This window comes from Pygocentrus nattereri, chromosome 5 (assembly GCF_015220715.1).
Source record: "Pygocentrus nattereri isolate fPygNat1 chromosome 5, fPygNat1.pri, whole genome shotgun sequence".
In the NCBI taxonomy this organism is placed as follows: domain Eukaryota; kingdom Metazoa; phylum Chordata; class Actinopteri; order Characiformes; family Serrasalmidae; genus Pygocentrus; species Pygocentrus nattereri.
The window spans coordinates 26,467,638-26,485,264 of NC_051215.1; the positions used below are offsets into that span (position 1 = coordinate 26,467,638).

The following is a 17,627-nucleotide window of genomic DNA, read 5'->3' on the forward strand; positions in this document are numbered from 1 at the left end:
GTGACTCCATATTTTAATAAAAGCTGAGGCACGATATTTAAGTTTTACATTACGTTTATGTCACATCTTTTTCTGTGAGTTTACTGGCTGGTTGCAAAGCAGATTTCCGATTACTGTCTGACTCATGTAGACCTGGAGTTTCTCCATGATCTGATTACTCAAGTGCATGTAAACACGTTGAATGTATTACTGGCAAAATATGATTTTCTACAATTAGCAGGTTGTTAAGTGCATGTAAACATGCTCATTATCATGAGATCAACTTGTATAAAACTGTGCAAAGTTTGTTCAGTGCATTAATATCTCAGTAGCCACATTTACATGCAGCGTGATAATCCATTAAAAATCCAGCTGATAACTCAGTCGTCCATGCCTGCACCTCATACCTCATAGACTGGTGTAAACGCCTGTATCTGATTACATTTGCAGTCAGAAAGTTTAAGTATGTTCTTTGAATGTGCAGTTGCGTCATAATGGAAGTTTATGATGTTCAACATGGAGCCGGAAACTGGTCTGCGGAGAAGAAGTTTACAAGACTTGCAGGATGGGCCGAGCTTTCAATAACAACCTGTTCAGACGAGTATATGAGCAAATGAACGACTGTGGGTTTACACAAACTATAGAGCCAATTAAAAACACCAACTGAAAACATACTGCTGCTCATCTCACTCTGACCAGACTCACATGATGATGCTTGTTGCCATGGTAACACTGTACTAGGTGGTACTTCACGCAGTACCATTAGTTTGGATCTGATTACTTGTAGTGTGCATATAAAGGAGGTTTTTTAGCCAAAATCTTTGCATGTAAACACAGCCAGTGTTTATTATACAGCTAACGATCTATAAAAATGGCCAACTAAAAGGCTAACTAAAACTTTTAACTAAAAAATTTTAAGCTAGCAAGAAACATGACTTGAAGAAAATGGGTCCGTTACTAATGAAGTATTTGAGTATAATTCTGCCCACCCAACACACACATTTTTTTTCCCTCATAAATGCTCTGCCTTACTTTCACCTCAGTGAATGTGACAGAATACAGCTATCCGGGTGGTTTTGGAGAGCATTTTCCTGGTCATCTTTATTCCCCATATTAATTAGTTATGGGCCTCATTTAAAAGCTGTAAATCAGGAAATAAAATGGCCTTTTTTTGTCTATATCTGCTCGCATTCTTCACCTGAGTAAAATTAGACCAGCGTGAATGAGCTTTTCACAGAGTCAAGAATTCTCATTACTCATTCCTTAAAAGTCAACCTGGAATCGAAAGTACCCTTTTTATCTGGTTAGTTCATGTTTCTGGTCATATTAACCACAATTCATCATGTTGGATTATTTAAAAGATACTATTTTGGTTTTTGATTATGTCACTCTGCGTCAGCGGACATGAAAAATCTTAACCACTAGCCTCGAGTATAAACCCCCCCCTGTACTAAGAGCAAAAGCTCATCTGTCTAAAATACCCACCCTGATTCTGCGCTTCGGTCAGAAATTCGTCACAGAACAGGAGGAAAATACAATAGTAGTGGAGTTGAATTCTATCAAACAGTCTGGAGTTGCTGTCATTATAAGGTAAAGTAGCTGTAAATACAGTAAATCGGTATGTACAGTCACAGCTGACATATTATCATTCTGTTTACTGGTACGTTAGTACTTTAGCTAGTACACCCTAGTAAAGGTGAACTGCTTACAGTGCCAAGAGACAAAAATGCAGCTACTTCAGTGCATTTCAGTGAGGATCCTGCTGACAGACTAGAAAACGTTAATGTATAAACAGTTCAAGTGAAAAAGTTCAAGACCAAGTTTTGCTGCAAAACCCATCGCTCAGCTAGTGCTAGGATAGGTGAGCGTGGACAGACGTCTGATGAGGAATCGGTATGAATGAGAAGCTGAACAGTGCAGCTTCTTGTTGTCCTGAAGTTCAAGATGCTTGATTGATACACCTGCTCTGCACATTTCAGTGTTTTTCATGCTCCAGCTCCCCCACTTCAACTCAGGAAGGGCTTGTTTATCAGCTGATTAGTTGTGTCAGTTGTGTTTGAATGAAGAGGGTAGGGGGTAATCCAGGGCGAGGTTTGGGAACCACCGAGCAACATGCTAATATTGGATTGTAGGGAACTTGCAGGCTTGGGTAGCTGGTTATTTTTGCCAGTTAAAAGTTGTATATACATTATCTTGACTTCTCTGTTTTCACTAATGGATTTCACCATATTATAGGTGTCATTTCTTGCAATGGTCCATTTGCTGTTTGTTGTTTTCCCTTCTGTTAAAGAGGAACTCCACTAATTTTGGAAAATTAAAGATGTGAACAAAACAAAGTTCTGAGTAATTTGTTCTGAAATGCTCTGTACTGTAGAAATTAGAGCCAGATCTGTTCACAGTGCTGAACAGATTTGCAGAAAACCAAGAAATACTTACAAATATGCAACCTGATGCCTGAGACATTGTTTCACAATACATTGAGATTTGTGAAGTTTGGGTTAATTTTGTAAAACCTGCATGTGCTGAGGCATGTGTAGGTTCACTGGTGGTTTTGGGTGGTAAATAAAATGGCTATATTTGTGTTGCAGTCATGGAGACCCCTGGTTCCCATCACCCCCACTGTAAAGAAATCTCTTCAATCAGCCATTTCACACCAAACCGTTTTGGAGGATTTTATTTACATCTCAACCACTTAATTATGCAGACAATTTGAAAAACCACTTGATTGTATAAACCCTGCCTCCGGTCCGGAAACGGATGGGATCCACATGTATGTTCAGAGCTCCTACACTTGCTTTGCCTAGTGGGAAATCTGCTACAGTCAGACTAAAAGTTATACACATATTGTTATTTCTCAGAAATCAAGGTTTATTCATCTGTTTGAAATGAAGTACAAGACTCCATGAGTGTGATAACACTTACATGCTAGTGCATTGGTGAAGAATCTTAAAAGTAAAGGCACCAAAAAGAGATTTTCTGAGAGATGACTTTGAAGAACTTTTTGTTCCTTAAAAATGATTTCAGTGGAGGGTTCTTTTAAAAGAAATTTTGAAGAACTTTTTTTAAAGTTTGACAAACTTCTATACCAATTTAAGGGGCATATATCTTACATTTTTCTTGCACTTTATCTTTCCTAGAGGTCCATTTATAATATTTGTGTGGTTCTATGTACCTAAAAGTGGTCATAATTCATTTTCACATAACCATTTTCCAGTGTTTCTTCATCCCTTAGAATTAAACAAGCTGTTTTTATTACTGTGCTTTTAAGACCGCTTTAATATACTTGAGGTCTGATCTCATTGGCTGTCTTGTATTCAAAAACACTCAAAGCTGGAACACTTCTCATAACTTGAGTGTGAGTGGGCATGACTAAACTGCTGCAGGCTGAATAGATGTATATATCGCTGTTGTCAGAACCTCATATCTCCATTTTCGTTTCTCAGTTTTTGACATAGTTTTATAAATGCCTGTTGTCCTTTACATTACGTGTAAATTTCATGATGAATGAATAAAAAAAGGGCCCAAAATGACTTGGACAATATACTGGTTCCATTGACTTACATTAAAAGTAAAGTAGGTTTTTTCCTTCTCCTGTAAAGTTGCCATTTTGGATCCAAGGTTTTGTTTAGACAGTAGTGATATGAAAATAAATTGGTACCGGTGACAGAAATAATGAATGTAAAACAGGCTTTTTTGCCGCTTACTTTCCATACGTGCACTCTATGACAGTCTCATGACTGTAGAGTGTATATGATACATTTTTGAACTTTTATTTGAGGAGAAAAAGATGGATTTTTTTTTTCGATGATAGGCACCCTTTAAAGGTTTTACCTTGAAGTGTACATGCAATCCAAGAACCAATTAGGATTTGATATGTTGTTGCTCACACATTTATTTATTTTCTTTTTCTTGTGTCATTATTTCTCAGAAACAACATACTGTATATATTCGCTGTTGTGATTTAATTTTTATGAGTGAGAGCAGCACTCATAACGGTCTCGCTCTCTCTCTCAGGTCTGACAGATGAGAAAGTGAAGGCCTACCTTTCCCTGCACCCCCAGATGCTGGATGAGTTTGTGCTGGAGAGCGTGAGTGCAGAGACAGTGGACAGATGGCTGAAACGGAAGAACAGCAGCCGGCCTGCAGGTACGTTGTTGCAGAAGCAACCTTCATGCTCTGCTATTATCAGAAACGTCCTCCTATGCTGACTTGCTTCTACACCATGCCTGATTTTGGAGGTGTTCGGTGCCCACCTCATAAAAGGGTGACTGTAAAAGTGATTTTATAGACTAGCTTTCAATACTTGTAAATTTAAATATAGACGTTTGGGAGTATAATGGTTTTTTAAAGACGTTTATCTGTCCTGGTGTTTCACATAAACTTTTATCATGTTGAGGCCATTAAATATACGTTTTCTATTGATTTAAACACTGCGCAGCCTGTGTTGTTTGGCTTCAGAGCGTGATTTCCAAATGGAATCAGGCTGGTTGTGGGAAATGGTGCTGGCAGGGGGAGAAACAGTGACATCACTGCATCCGTTGGACTTGGAGCATGTCTGTACACTTACGTGATTCATTAAAATAAAATGATAAACTTGCATTTTAAATATATACTTCACATCCCCTTGCCTGCCAAAAGGGACAGAACTTCCTCGAAACTGTGGATAAATGAGATGAATCACACTCGACTGCTTTCAGTTTCATAATTAAGAATATAGTCACATGTAGGCCGTTTCACTTACGTGGGAAACTTCGACAGAGCAGGCGAACACACACCATTTCCTCTCTGAGTAAAATCTGTATGTTTGTATGTGTGTGTGAGTAACCAGAGCCAAAGAGAAACAGCAAGTGGGGGATGGGATGGGGGTGGGGGTGGGGGGCGGTGGAGAAAGAGTGCTAGTGAAAGCATGGACGAAAGGGCCTGCTGGGTCCGTACGGGTCATTAGCGGTGTTTGAGAAGGCCTGGCTTGCACTATGTGCTGCCCGCGCTGTTCGGCGGCCCGCTCTGCTGAACCCACCACATCCATCAAGAGCCCACAGGGCTGGCGGCCGGCCCGCACTCAGCCTCTGACGTCAGAGCCAACCTCCAGGGGCATGCAGACGGCCGGGAGGAGTGGAGGTGTGGGGAGGGGTGAATGTGTCGCATTTTGGAAATGTTTTCTGCATGAGTGCAGCAGCAGAGAGCGGGGCTTTCTGGCTGGCCGGCTGGTGCATTCTGACCGGCTTCAATGCTTTTCCACTGTAGAGAAAGAGGATCAGAATGCAAACTGACCACCAGTATGAGTATGAGGCCGGATCGGGTCTGGTTTTGTTCTAAGCTCATTTGATATCAGTGATTTAGAATGAGTGTTGCCATTTGAATTTACTAGCCAGTGGCATATGTTTGAATCAGGGCTGGACAAGTAACCCAGCAGCAGTACTTGACTGATGAGAGTTGTCCGTGTAAGGCAGGGATGTCCAAACTTTTTTCAAAGAGGGCCAGATTGTACTGTGTTAAAATACCTGAGGGCTGACATATTATTCACAAATGATTCAAAATATTAAGCTCATAGAATCTGAGCTTTCTGGGAGCTACTATGTTTCCTATCACTGTATAAAAGATGAGTGAGGCTTCTTTTATTGTTGGATTGTTCATTCAGAGCATTTTGGATCGATAAGCACTTGTGAGTATATTTTGGTTTGTCCGTCTGAATTTAAATGACCAAATCATAATGCAAATTATTCAGCAAATGCATGAAATAAATGTAAATGTTTATTTATTTTTTTAACAGCTCTGCTCAAATTAACGGAACGTGGTTTATGATCACACGTGTTGCTATGTGCTTACAATTTACTGCTGAAAGCCAAAAATCTTAGACGCTCTATGTATTATTTTATAAAAATACTGCTTTACAGAGCAGATCACTGAAGAGACACCATCTGTTTATAGTTTAAAGCCCAGATTTGTGGGTTGACTTTCAGCAGATAAAAAAATGAGTTCAGCTTCTTTTATTATAAGGGTTTAAAATGACATGACCATCTATTTGACTGGAGAGAAAACAGTTACAGCCTCATACGACACCCAGCTTATGAAATACGAAAGTTATGAAGAATATGACGAAGTGCATTTTGGAACCACCGGTGGGCTCAAGGAGTTGAAGAGGTTAAATTGTTTAAGAGTAATAATACATTGTGCCTAATGTATTAATCATATTCCTATTCAAATTATATTATTTGTTGAAAATATGTATAATTTGTGAGATAAGATGAAACAAAAATAAATTAATTTTTTTATAAATATAAATTTCTAGAATTTTTTTGTTTTGTTAGGTAATTTTCTTTACATATAAAATGAATGCAGTGTAGCCACGTTTTTGTTCCACCTTAAAGATTTATTATTTATTGAACTACTGAATTTGCTCTGATAAGAAGTTTTCCATCTCGCCAATATGGGTACTTCTCAGTGTTTAGTCTGAGCTTTATGTCTGTCCTCTTGACTAAATGTCACTCACCAAATGAAGCTGTAGGTCTGGTCAGCTGCCACCATCAGGTGAAAGGGAGAACTGCAACGTACTGGCTGGCAGGCTATATATAATACACTGTAAATCCAAAGCCGAGGACCGCATGTGGCCCTAGGGCTGGACTTTGGACACCCCCTGGTGTAAGGGACAGTTAGAATTAGTTAGATTTGTGGTGTTGAATTGGTATAAACTCTTTCTTTGAGCCTGGTTTGTAATCCTCGAACTTTATGTAAGCGAAGCATTGACCAAGGTTAAAAGAGTCAAATGAGACGTTCCCTCTGTCAGCTTCGAGACGCTGTCCCTCAATCTGTGTTTATACTGGGCCTCGCTTGTGAACACAGGAATAAGTTCATTGTCATTGAAATGCAATTAGCACACAAAGAGGTCTCTGAACAACTTCCTAAACTAACAGCAGACCCCAAGTCCCCAATGCAGGAGCTGTGAAGTGTTTATCTGTCACATTAATGGATGCTGTTCAACAGCTCACTACATACTGATGATGAACCAGAATATTTTTTCCCAATTTACCATCTTATTTATAGTTTTGACTAATATAGCACTGCTGTCAGAACAAAGCCTCGTATCTCCACAATGGTAACTTTACAGGAGAAGGAAAAAAAACCTACTTTATTTTAATGTAAGTCAATGGAACCAGACTTTTTCCAAAGTCATTTTGAGCTGTTTCTTTTGGTTGATTCGACATGAAATTTACACACATTGTAAAGAACAACAGGCATTTTCAAATGATATCTAAAACTGATAACAACAAAAATGGACATACAAGGGTTTGTTCCAACAGCAGCGATGTTAAACAGCAAAAACTACAAGGTTAAAGAAAATACACTTCTTTTTAAGACAAAACTTGTAGTGGCTGACAAATAAAAACAAGTTGTATAAAATAATTTTATTAAAATGTTGATGTAGGCTAGGTATAGAATATGCCACAAAATCAAACATCCTCAACAACACAGAACAGTTGTTTATCTAATGTCCCTCAAAGAAACCTTTTAATCAGTTTTGTGTTTTCGTCATCAGTCAGATTGTTTGAGTGGTAAATTGTGACACTATCTTGCAAAAATAGTATCTTGTCACGTAAATTTTGCAGGTTTCAAGCATATTTCTTAAAACAAGCAAAACTGTCAAAAAATCTGCCAAAGTAGTGAGAGAATTTTACATAATAAAATTACTTAAAACAAGTGAAAAATGTTTGGAGAGAAGTCAAATAATCTTAAAAGAAGCATATAGCAGTCTCAACAGGAGAAATCCTGGAAATATATTGACAAGATTAAAGATGATTTTTCTTGACAAGATACTATTTATTGCATATTTAATGTTTTATCAGCCCACATTTTTTAACACATTACAGTGGCAGTTTTTCGTTTTTAACTAATTAATGTGGCAGAGTTTCATGTTTGTTAAGGAGGACTTTTGAGTGACTAAAGCTATTTCTCTCTTCAAAGCATTCACACTAAACCAGCTGTTTAGTTGGAAAGAAATAGATGCTCACAGGACACCACTGATCATTTACATATGTTGCTAAATGCATATAAAAGACTTGTAAAAGGTTTTTACACTGGAATTCCAAAAGCAGTTGGTTTTTTTCATTTGTTCTAAATGTGGATGTTGGCTATGGCAATTTACCATTAATACAGAGCCAGAAATTATAATAGCATGAAGTTTGATCAAAAATCTTGCAAAGGCAGACCCGTTTGATTGTTAAAGATTCTCATGTACACTATATTGCCAAAAGTGTTTGCTCGTCTGTCTTCACACGCATATGAAATTGAGTGGCATCCCATTCTTAATCCATAGAGTTTAATATGTTTTCGGCCCACCCTTTGCAGCTATAACAGCTTCCACAAGGTTTAGGAGTGTGTTTGTGGGAATTTTTGACCATTCTTCCAGAAGCGCATTTGTGAGGTCAGACACTGATGTTGGACGAGAAGGCCTGGCTCACAGTCTCTGCCCTAATTCATCCCAGAGGTGTTCTGTCGGGTTGAGGTCAGGACTCTGTGCAGGCCAGTCAAGTTCTTCCACACCAAACTTGCTCATCCATGTCTTTATGGACCTTGCTTTGTGCACTGGGGTGTGTTGTAACAGGAAGGGGAAATCCCCAAACTGTTCATTTCACTGGAACTAAGGGGCCAAAACCAGACTCGTCTGTCAGATAGCCAGATGGAGAAGCATGATTCGTCACTCCAGAGAACACGTCTCCACTGCTTTAGAGTCCAGTGGTGGCACTTTACAACACTGCATTCCACACTTTGCATTGCACTTGGTGATTTAAGGCTTGGATGCAACTGCCCGGCCATGGAAACCCATTCCATGAAGCTCTCTACACTGTTCTTGAGCTAATCTGAAGGCCACATGGAGTTTGGAGGTCTGTGATTGAGAAAGTTGGCGACCTCTGCGCACTATGCACCTCAGCATCCGCTGACCTCGCACTGTCATTTTACGTGGCCAGCCACTTCATGGCTGAGTTGCTGTCGTTCCCAATATGTGGAAGCGTCCACTTTGTTATAATACCACTGACGGTTGTCTGTGGAATATTTAGTAGTGAGGAAATTTCACGACTGGACTTGTTGCACAGGTGACATCCTATCACGTTATCATGCTGGAATTCACTGAGCTCCTGAGAGCGTCCCATTCTTTCATTAATGTTTGTAGAAGCAGTCTGCAGGCCTAGGCGCTTGGTTCTATACACCTATGGCCATGTTAGTGATTGGAACACCTGAATTCAATTATTTGGATGGGTGAGTGGATCTTTTTGGAAATATAGTGCATTTAGATGTTTCAGGCAGTATTAATTTATTGTTTTTGTTATTAGTCGGATTATTTGTTGTATGTTAGATTGCATTTCTTTCTTGTTTGATGTTTAATGTTTTGTGTTATGGGTGTATATTTTTTTTCGCATTTGTTTCAGTGGATGAAATTTCAGTGCATTACTTCTACCTACTGTTTGTGTACTTATCATGCACAAAAGTAGTAAGTGATATTCAGTATGTCACCAACTTGAGCTTATCCAGTTCACCAGCCAGAGCTACATTCATTATGTACTGCATCCCAAATTGCAACACTGTCATTTCAGGAGGACGGAACCACTGAAGTAACTGCCTAGTTAGCCACAAGTATTTTTTTATAGCCCTGGTTTCAGCCTTTATTGATACATAAATTAAATTAAAAGGAATAACTTGTCCTGCTACTGCATGCAGTGCAATGCTGAAGCCTCATCAGATTCTCTGCTGGTCTTGCGATGGTTCACTTACTTTGTCTATTGAATAAAATTCACTTACTGCATGAATAACTGCGCATTGAGAAACGGTCCTTCTACCAGACATTCTCACCTTCCTCATTTCTGCCAAGACGACAGTTGGTAAAGTGATGTGAAACTGGCCGTTGCTAACATCAAGCTGGTCACTTGGTTGAGCAGGGCAGTTCTGCAAAAGACAAATACGTGACCAAAGCTTACTTACAGAAGTCAAAGAAACAGTTCAAGAAATTGAGAAATTGTAAGCCAAAACATTTCAAAGAATTGCTTTCCCTTGCAGGCCAGACTGGTGTTGTAAGCCACGCGGTTGCCTGAGAAGGTTGTAGGGGTACAGTAAGCACAGTGAGGAACAGTGTTAGACTCCTTAAACTGTTCAGACCATTGCATGATCTTTGTTATAAACAACATTTATGAGAGTCAGTGTTTACCGAGTCGTGTCATCGATACTGTGATGGTTCTTTGAATCACAATTCTATTTTTACAGATGTGCATCAACATTTTTAAACTTTGCATGTATATTTATTTGTTTATTTTGAGTATTTGTCCTCTTTGCTGTAGTTTGGTCAGTGTGGATAACACTTAAAGATGGCAGCTGCAACTTTTCTTTCCCAACTTGTACAACTTGTGATTTGCTGCATATTCAATGAGGCAGAGATGCAGACAATAGAGTTTTAACCATCATGAACAAGTTGACTATCCTTGAGTCCTGCCTCTCTTGGTTACTGCTGTTATGTTGGTCAAAGTTTAAGTTTGGGCCAAGTGGTAGCATCAGTAATGCTTGTACTTACAAACTGAAAACTTACTAAAAACAAACAAAATTAGTACAAAACAAAACACAGGAATACATCTAAAAAAGTGTTATTTTTATAGTTATTTAGTGAAATAACAGAGAAAGGTGTCCTGGTTCATGACCCAGTCAAACTTCATTGAAACAGTGAAAAGTGTCCTGATTTGCCAGCCAGTCAAACTTCACTATTGCAGAGAAAAGTGTCCTGGTCTACAGCCCGGTCAAAGTCTGCTACTGTCTGTAAAAATGTCCCTATTTGTGACCCTGTCTAACTCTGATACAGTGGGGGGAAAAGCAACTTATTTCATGGCCCAGTCCAACTCTATTAAGGTGGTGAAAACTGTCCTGGATTATGGCCAAGTCAAACTCTGATACCATAGAGTAAAGTGTCCTGGTTCATGGCCCAGTCAAACTCTGTTACCATGGTGAAAAGTGTCCTAGTGTGGGGCCCAGAGACAAGCGTTCTGGTTCATGGCTCAGTCAAACTCTACCACTGTGGGGGAAAATGTCCCCGTTTGTGCCCATCAAACTATGAAAAGTGTCCGGATATGCGGCCCAGTCAAAATTCACAACCGTGGTGAAAAGTGTTCTGAAAGATGCCTGAACACACAAACACGTCAGTTTTTTGCCATTTAGATTGTTTAAAAGTATATTCAAGGCTTTCTATTTCCAAATAACTTTCTAGTTCTTGTTCCAAGGAATTTTGGAGTGTCTTTATGTGTGTGCACATGCACATGTAGTTTGGCCGTGACTAATGAGCACCCCCAGGTCCTGCTGACGTAAGTGCCCCTCGTGTGAGGTAATTGATAAATCCCAAACCCACCATCTCCAGAGGAGCAGCACACCTGGCCTTCAGTCTCTCTCTGCCTCTCTCTTTCACTTTTCTCTCTCTCTCTTTCTCTCTATCTCTTTCTCTCTTTTTCTGTGTCTTTATTTCTCTTTTCTGTATCTCTGTTTTTCTCCCTTACTCTCTTTCTTGTCTCTGTCTCACTGTCTCTGTCTTTCTTTCTGATTTCACTCTTTCCTTCTTACTCAGACACATGCACACACTCAGTGATTCATGACCCTGTCACCGTCTGTTTGTGGTTCTGTGATCCTGATCACATCAACAAGAAATAACCAAAAGTTTTGTATTTTTGTCGTAATGGTCCAACGTTTTGTTGTTCAATGTTTGTGTGGATTGAGGAATGAAAAGGCAGCATATGATTTAGAGGGTAGGTAGGTTTGGAATATATTTCATAGGAATGTTACTAAAATACTTCAAAATATGAATTTAAAAGTACATTTTAAATTGTTGTAAGTTATATATAGTTTGGATATAAATAATAAAAGTCTAATAATTTAATTAATAACTAATAAATAATTAATAACTAATTTACTGTGGCTGTCATTCTCACATACCTGTTACATATCAGTGGTCAGCAATGGAGGTCAGAGGCCATTGTGGACCTGCAGTGAGCAGGCCTGTTCTGATTTTACTGAACAGTGAACAAACCCAGTTTTAAATCAGCAGTTTTAACGCTCCTCCTGAGGGCAGAACCTAAAAATATGAGAAGCACAGAGATAACGCACTCATGAGCTCAGAGCCTCAGCAGGCCACAGTAATATAGCCCGCAGACCGTCCCTCATTGACTTTCTCAAGACTGATTTCAGGGTAGAGGGAAAAACGGATTACTTAGTATCTAAATAATGACACAAGTCAGCACAATGAGACTTGTTGACGGGGGGGTCTGTAAACCAATACATGATTTTTCATAATTCTGCCCTCCAGATTTCTACAGAGTTGAACATTTATTCTCATCACATCATGTTTCCTCACAATCAATGAAGGGAACAAAGCTCACTGTACTGACTGTTTCCTGATATCAGAGTATATAACGAATGTAATAAAGATTTTAAAAACATCAGATAATATTACAGAGTGCTGAACAACATTTGTCCCTGAAAAATATCTTGTCTGTTTGGATTTCAAAGGCCGTTTTGTGAATTTAAGTTGGTACATTTATTGTGTTCTTTCATTTGTTTAACACAGTGAGATTACACATGTAAAGGGCACGGCACTGATTTTATTTTCCTTCAAAATTTCTGCATTTAATGAGTTGTAAACAAAGTCATTCAGAGTGGTTTTGGGTGTAATGTTGCACTTACTTTGCAGTGGTGGTGATAGGAGCCTGGGGTCATGATGTCTTCCTTACAAATATAGCCATTTTATTTACTATCCAAAACCACTAGTGAACCTACACCTCTTCAGTGTGAGATTTTGTATGGTAAAATTGTAGTAAATCTGACAAAATATGTATTTTTTTTGCCTTACAGTGCCCTGCATGTACCTCTCCACTGGGAATGTATTAAAAGCTTAGACCCCATGTGTCAAACACAAGGCCCGCAGGCCAAGTCAGGCCCGTGACACAGTCCTTTTCGGCCCGCAAAATTATTAAAATTTTCTATTAATATTAGCCTATTTCACCATAAGCTGCACTACAGTTCCCAGCATGCACTGCAATGTAATGTGTGCTTCCACCCCCTCACTAACAACGATTTATAGGAAAGATGGCAGGTGTCTAGTTTAAGCGAATGCACCATGGGGACATTTAAAGACGTTTAACAGTATATGCAGCTAACGTAGTCTATTGTTTTATATGAAGCAATTTTATTTTATTTTAAACTTGGGGTCATGGCAAAATGTTAAGTGAAAATAAAATGTAGATCCACAGATTTGTTGAGATTTTTTAATATGGTCCTTTTAGTGGGTGAGTTTGACGCCCCTGGCTTATACCAAAATTATATCTCAAAACAGCCAGTGTTTTCACGCCTATTTTATGTAATATCATTTTGTGAGGGAGCTTTTAGAGGTGGATGCCTGGTTCCTATCACCACCACTGTGAACACTTCTGACTCAGTGAGTTTTTCTAGAACAGAGTGTTTCAAACCAAACCACTCTGAATGACTAATCTTAATGATTTAATTCTGCAAAAATGTAGAAAAATCACTGGACTCCCCTACAACCATGAAAGTTCCATAACGATGATTGACTTGGATATTTGGTATTGATATCGCATTTTCACTTTATGCTGAGGTTCTTTTAATGGTTCTTCACATTTGTGTATATCCTTAGCAGGAAATGGCCCATCATAAAACAATCCACTGAAAAGTTCTTAAAGGAACCGAAAGTCCCAAAAGCCCCAGAAATCTTATAGACTTGTGTTCTTAAGGGTTCAGTCTGGAGAAAGTGTTTCTTCTCGGATCATTTGTGGGAATCCCAGGTCCAGAGTCCCACTCTCTCTATAGCCTGTAGTGAAATGCTTACCATGTTTCTGGCTTACTTTCCCGCAGAGCCGGACGCAGACATAACAGTAGCGCCCTCCATCTGACCACTTCCCAGCTCCCACTACCTAACCGTGAGTGGGTGGACGAGAGAGCGCGAGAGGGAAAGAGAGAGAGAGACAGAGGGTATTGGGTGGTGCTTTAGGCCTGGAAGGCAGCTGATGCTGTTTATCATCTGTGTTTGGATGGCAGCCATGGCAGCACAAAGATGGGCTTGTCTGGTGGAATCTTTTAGCAGGAGGAGATAAAGCAGCTCCAGCTTTACCTGTAAGAGCGGAGGGCATCGGGGCGTGTGGCACATACCTGCCTAGCAGCAGGGGACAGAGGTGCTCCACCTAAAAGTACAATCATGCAAAAGATTGAGCACAATTTACATGTTTAGTGAAAATGGGTTAAAGGGGAATTTCACAGATTTTTCAACATTTTTGCTCAGTTGAGTCATTGATAGGCGAACAAAAATATTCAAATATCATTTCATGTGAAATGTTTCATTTACTGACTCAGATTTCTTCACAGTGGTGGTGAGAGGAACCAGGGGTCATTAAGTCACCACCACTGTGAACAATTTTGACTTTACGTTTCTCTAGAACAGAGCATTCCACACCAGACCACTCTGAGCGACTTTGTTTACATCTACTGTCAAATTCTGCGTGAATTTAGGAAAATCGGTTGAATTCCGCTTCAACACATCCTCTTTTAGTGCGCATTTTTAGTGCAAATTTTAGAGCACATTGTTCACAAAAAAAGTACATAGAAGCATGCCATAATATTTGCACGGGGCCACATTTTATGCCCACCCCAAAGATGTTCTCTGTAGAGGATGTGTTGACTTACTGTCACTGTGAAAATTAATAAAACATGTAATTTGACTGGGGCGCCCAAACTTTTGCACATGACTGTACATAATATTTCCCTTCCCCTGTTACACAAGTGTAGTTGGTGAACCAAGATGTGTTTGGTGTCTGATATTTCTTCACTAACCATGTAGCTCCAGTGCAATACTAGACTATGTTGGCCAGATTTCTCAATTGAAAAATGGAGGAATTTTCAGTTCGGCAGTCAATATATTGTTAAAATATCAAAAGTTTTTATCTGTGATATAAAATGGATGGGGGCCGTTCCGTTCCAATTTCATGTGTTTCAGCCATGGTAACTGCTGTTCTATAATAAACTGTGGTGAAGGCTGACTGATAAAATTGGATACCAAGTAAGTAACTTTGTAAACCGTGTCATAAACTCATTCAGTAGCTACCATGGTGAGTGAATCTAGTAAACTGTGGAAAAACAACAACCCATGGCTGCAAAAAAAAAAAATAGACCCGCAGCTACAAAAAAAAGACCCGTGGCTACAGCCCAATAGTCAGACCCTAAACATATCCCGGACAGCTCCAGTTCCAGAGAGACGGAGACGTTGCTATCAACATATGTCATGTATGCCATATGTCATGTATGGATGGCTAAAAAAGTGGCACAGTTTAGAAAGTGATGCGCTATTTGTAGATTGTGTGGAAGCTACATTCAAGTAGACTGTATGCCTGTACAAATCCCGCCCACCTATCACCTACATACGATTCAAGTCGCGTAACCCCACCCCTGCTTTTAGTGTCTGGCTTACCTCATGTCTTAAAAAGATGCTTGTGGTGTGTGGGACTCACTTGACACTTGCTGGCTTCTGGTCAAGTTTTACACAGCAGTATTTTCTAAAACTAGGCAAGCAAGTGGTAGAAGTGGTCAGTAATTATCAGCAGCAGCACCCTCTATTGGCCGAAACAAGCAAAATGTGAGACGTCTGCCTGTCCGCTCTGCTGCTGGTCTTTATTAGGACTTTCTGGTTTGTTTTTAATTCGCAGTTAAAATTGGGGACATTTCCAGGGACCGTTTCAGCCGGGCACAGACCTCCATAAATAGGGACTGTCCTGGGAGAACAGGGACATCTGATCACCCTAAACTAGACCCCTAACACATCTACATTTGATTTTTCCACTGGACTACCATTTAAATGCTGACATTGTGGAGATTGCTGGTGGGCCGGCGGCTTCCTGTCCGGGCCTGGCCTGTGCATGACTGCGACTGTGTCAGTCCACAGATTGATCAGCAGCTTGTTGAGTGTTGGGCGTATTTAGCTGAGCTGACACAAGAACTTTGAAAGTCTCTTCCCTCTCTGTGTCTCTCTCTATCTGTTTATCTATCTTTCTCTCCATTCTGCAGGGCAGTGTTGACACCGTGCGCATGTATGTCCCCATTTTCTATCATCATGGAATATCACATGACCCTCTATGGCGCAGAGAGAGAGCGAGAGCAGGTCTGAACAGTCAGGCTGGGACAGGCCTGCTGTATTACATTTTCATTCAGATGAACAAGTACAGGTTTCCCAGCACCCTCAGCGGCGGCGTCACTGCAGACAGTGAAGTTATTATGCGTTTCTAAAGGCTCGCATTGTTCACATCTGTGCTAATTAGCTGATGTCGTTACCCTCCTACGATTACTTTTTCTCCTCTTTATGCAACACCATGGGATACTTTACCCACCCTGATGTGAAGAGCCAGTGGGCTTCTGTGCTTTTAAATGCTTTGGTCGTGTATGAGACTGAAACCCTAGCACACATGCAACACCAGAGCCAAATATGTTTCACATAAAATATTTCATTTTTTCAAATATTTTATGGTCAAAATATTTCAGACAGTATATTTTATTTTAAGCAATATATAAGCTTTAACATAAAGTAACAGTTTAGTGAAAATGTCATTTCCATAGTTTTCCTCTTTGGCCTTCCCCAAGTGTAGCTGATTTGTCGGGATTATTTATGTATGTATGTATGTATGTATGTATGTATGTATGTATGTATGTATGTATGTATGTATTTATTTATTTATTTATTTATTTATCGTAGCTAAACCATAAAAAAGGACAGACAAAGCTCATATTTCAAGATGACTGCTACTAATGTTCTTAGCTATGCAACATTAATGTATTTGAATTGATACGAGTGTGTACAGTTTGCAGAAAAGTGTGACACTTTTTTCGGCCAATCTTGAAAAGTTCCTCAAAGAAAGAAAAACTTTGGCAGAATTCGTCAAAACAAACTTGCAGTGAGTCACTAGACTGAGCAAATGGTGGAAAGGTGTTAGGAATATATGAGGCCTGACACTCGTTACCCCAAGTGATGTCCATTCAGTGAGCTACTCTTAGTTTTATGTTCCGTTTAAAGCCAGTAACCAGAGTTTGCACCCATGTGACCCATCCGTCATTCCGACCTATATTTTTCTGTCATTCTTTTTTCCATTCGAGGGTTTTCCTGAAAAATGATTTCATCGTTTTTTTGGGACTTAGCTCTTATGTTCCGGTTCCAGGCATGCATATTGCTGTGGTGGTCATCCTGGCTCTGCTCAAGGTCTGAATCACCAGCTCAGCAGCAAAGCCATCCACAGCAGGCTGACTACCACTTGGTCCTTCTTTTTCCTTTTTCTTTCCGTTCTTGCTCCGATTGTGGTCAGGCAGAAGTGGGCCTGCTAAGGTTTCATGATTTCAGGGCTTGTCAGTTAGTTCAAATGAATGATCTTGAAGAAAGGTAACAATTTGTTTTTACAGATTTGGGTGTTTTATATAATGAATTGTTTGAATTGTTTATATGATGAATTGTTTTCTTACTCTGTATAGGATTTAATTGTGTTGTCAGTAGTATATAGTAAATAGGTTTCCTTTAAGTTAAAGCACTGTCCCACTTTACCTGGAAATAAATGTCCAAGTAAAGTGAGATAAATACTATATTC

General features: G+C 39.6%; 1 protein-coding gene across 4 annotated transcripts in view; it reads left to right on the forward strand.

The window, feature by feature from the left end:
* The window catches only part of pde10a (phosphodiesterase 10A), a 186,747-nt gene that overhangs the window by 118,884 nt on the left and 50,236 nt on the right, over positions 1 to 17,627 (forward strand). For all 4 annotated transcript variants that reach the window (XM_017694079.2, XM_037538615.1, XM_017694080.2 and 1 more), the window contains exon 2: positions 3,994 to 4,125. In XM_017694079.2, the coding sequence (XP_017549568.2) occupies positions 3,994 to 4,125 (132 nt within the window). The remainder of the gene's footprint in view (positions 1 to 3,993; positions 4,126 to 17,627) is intronic.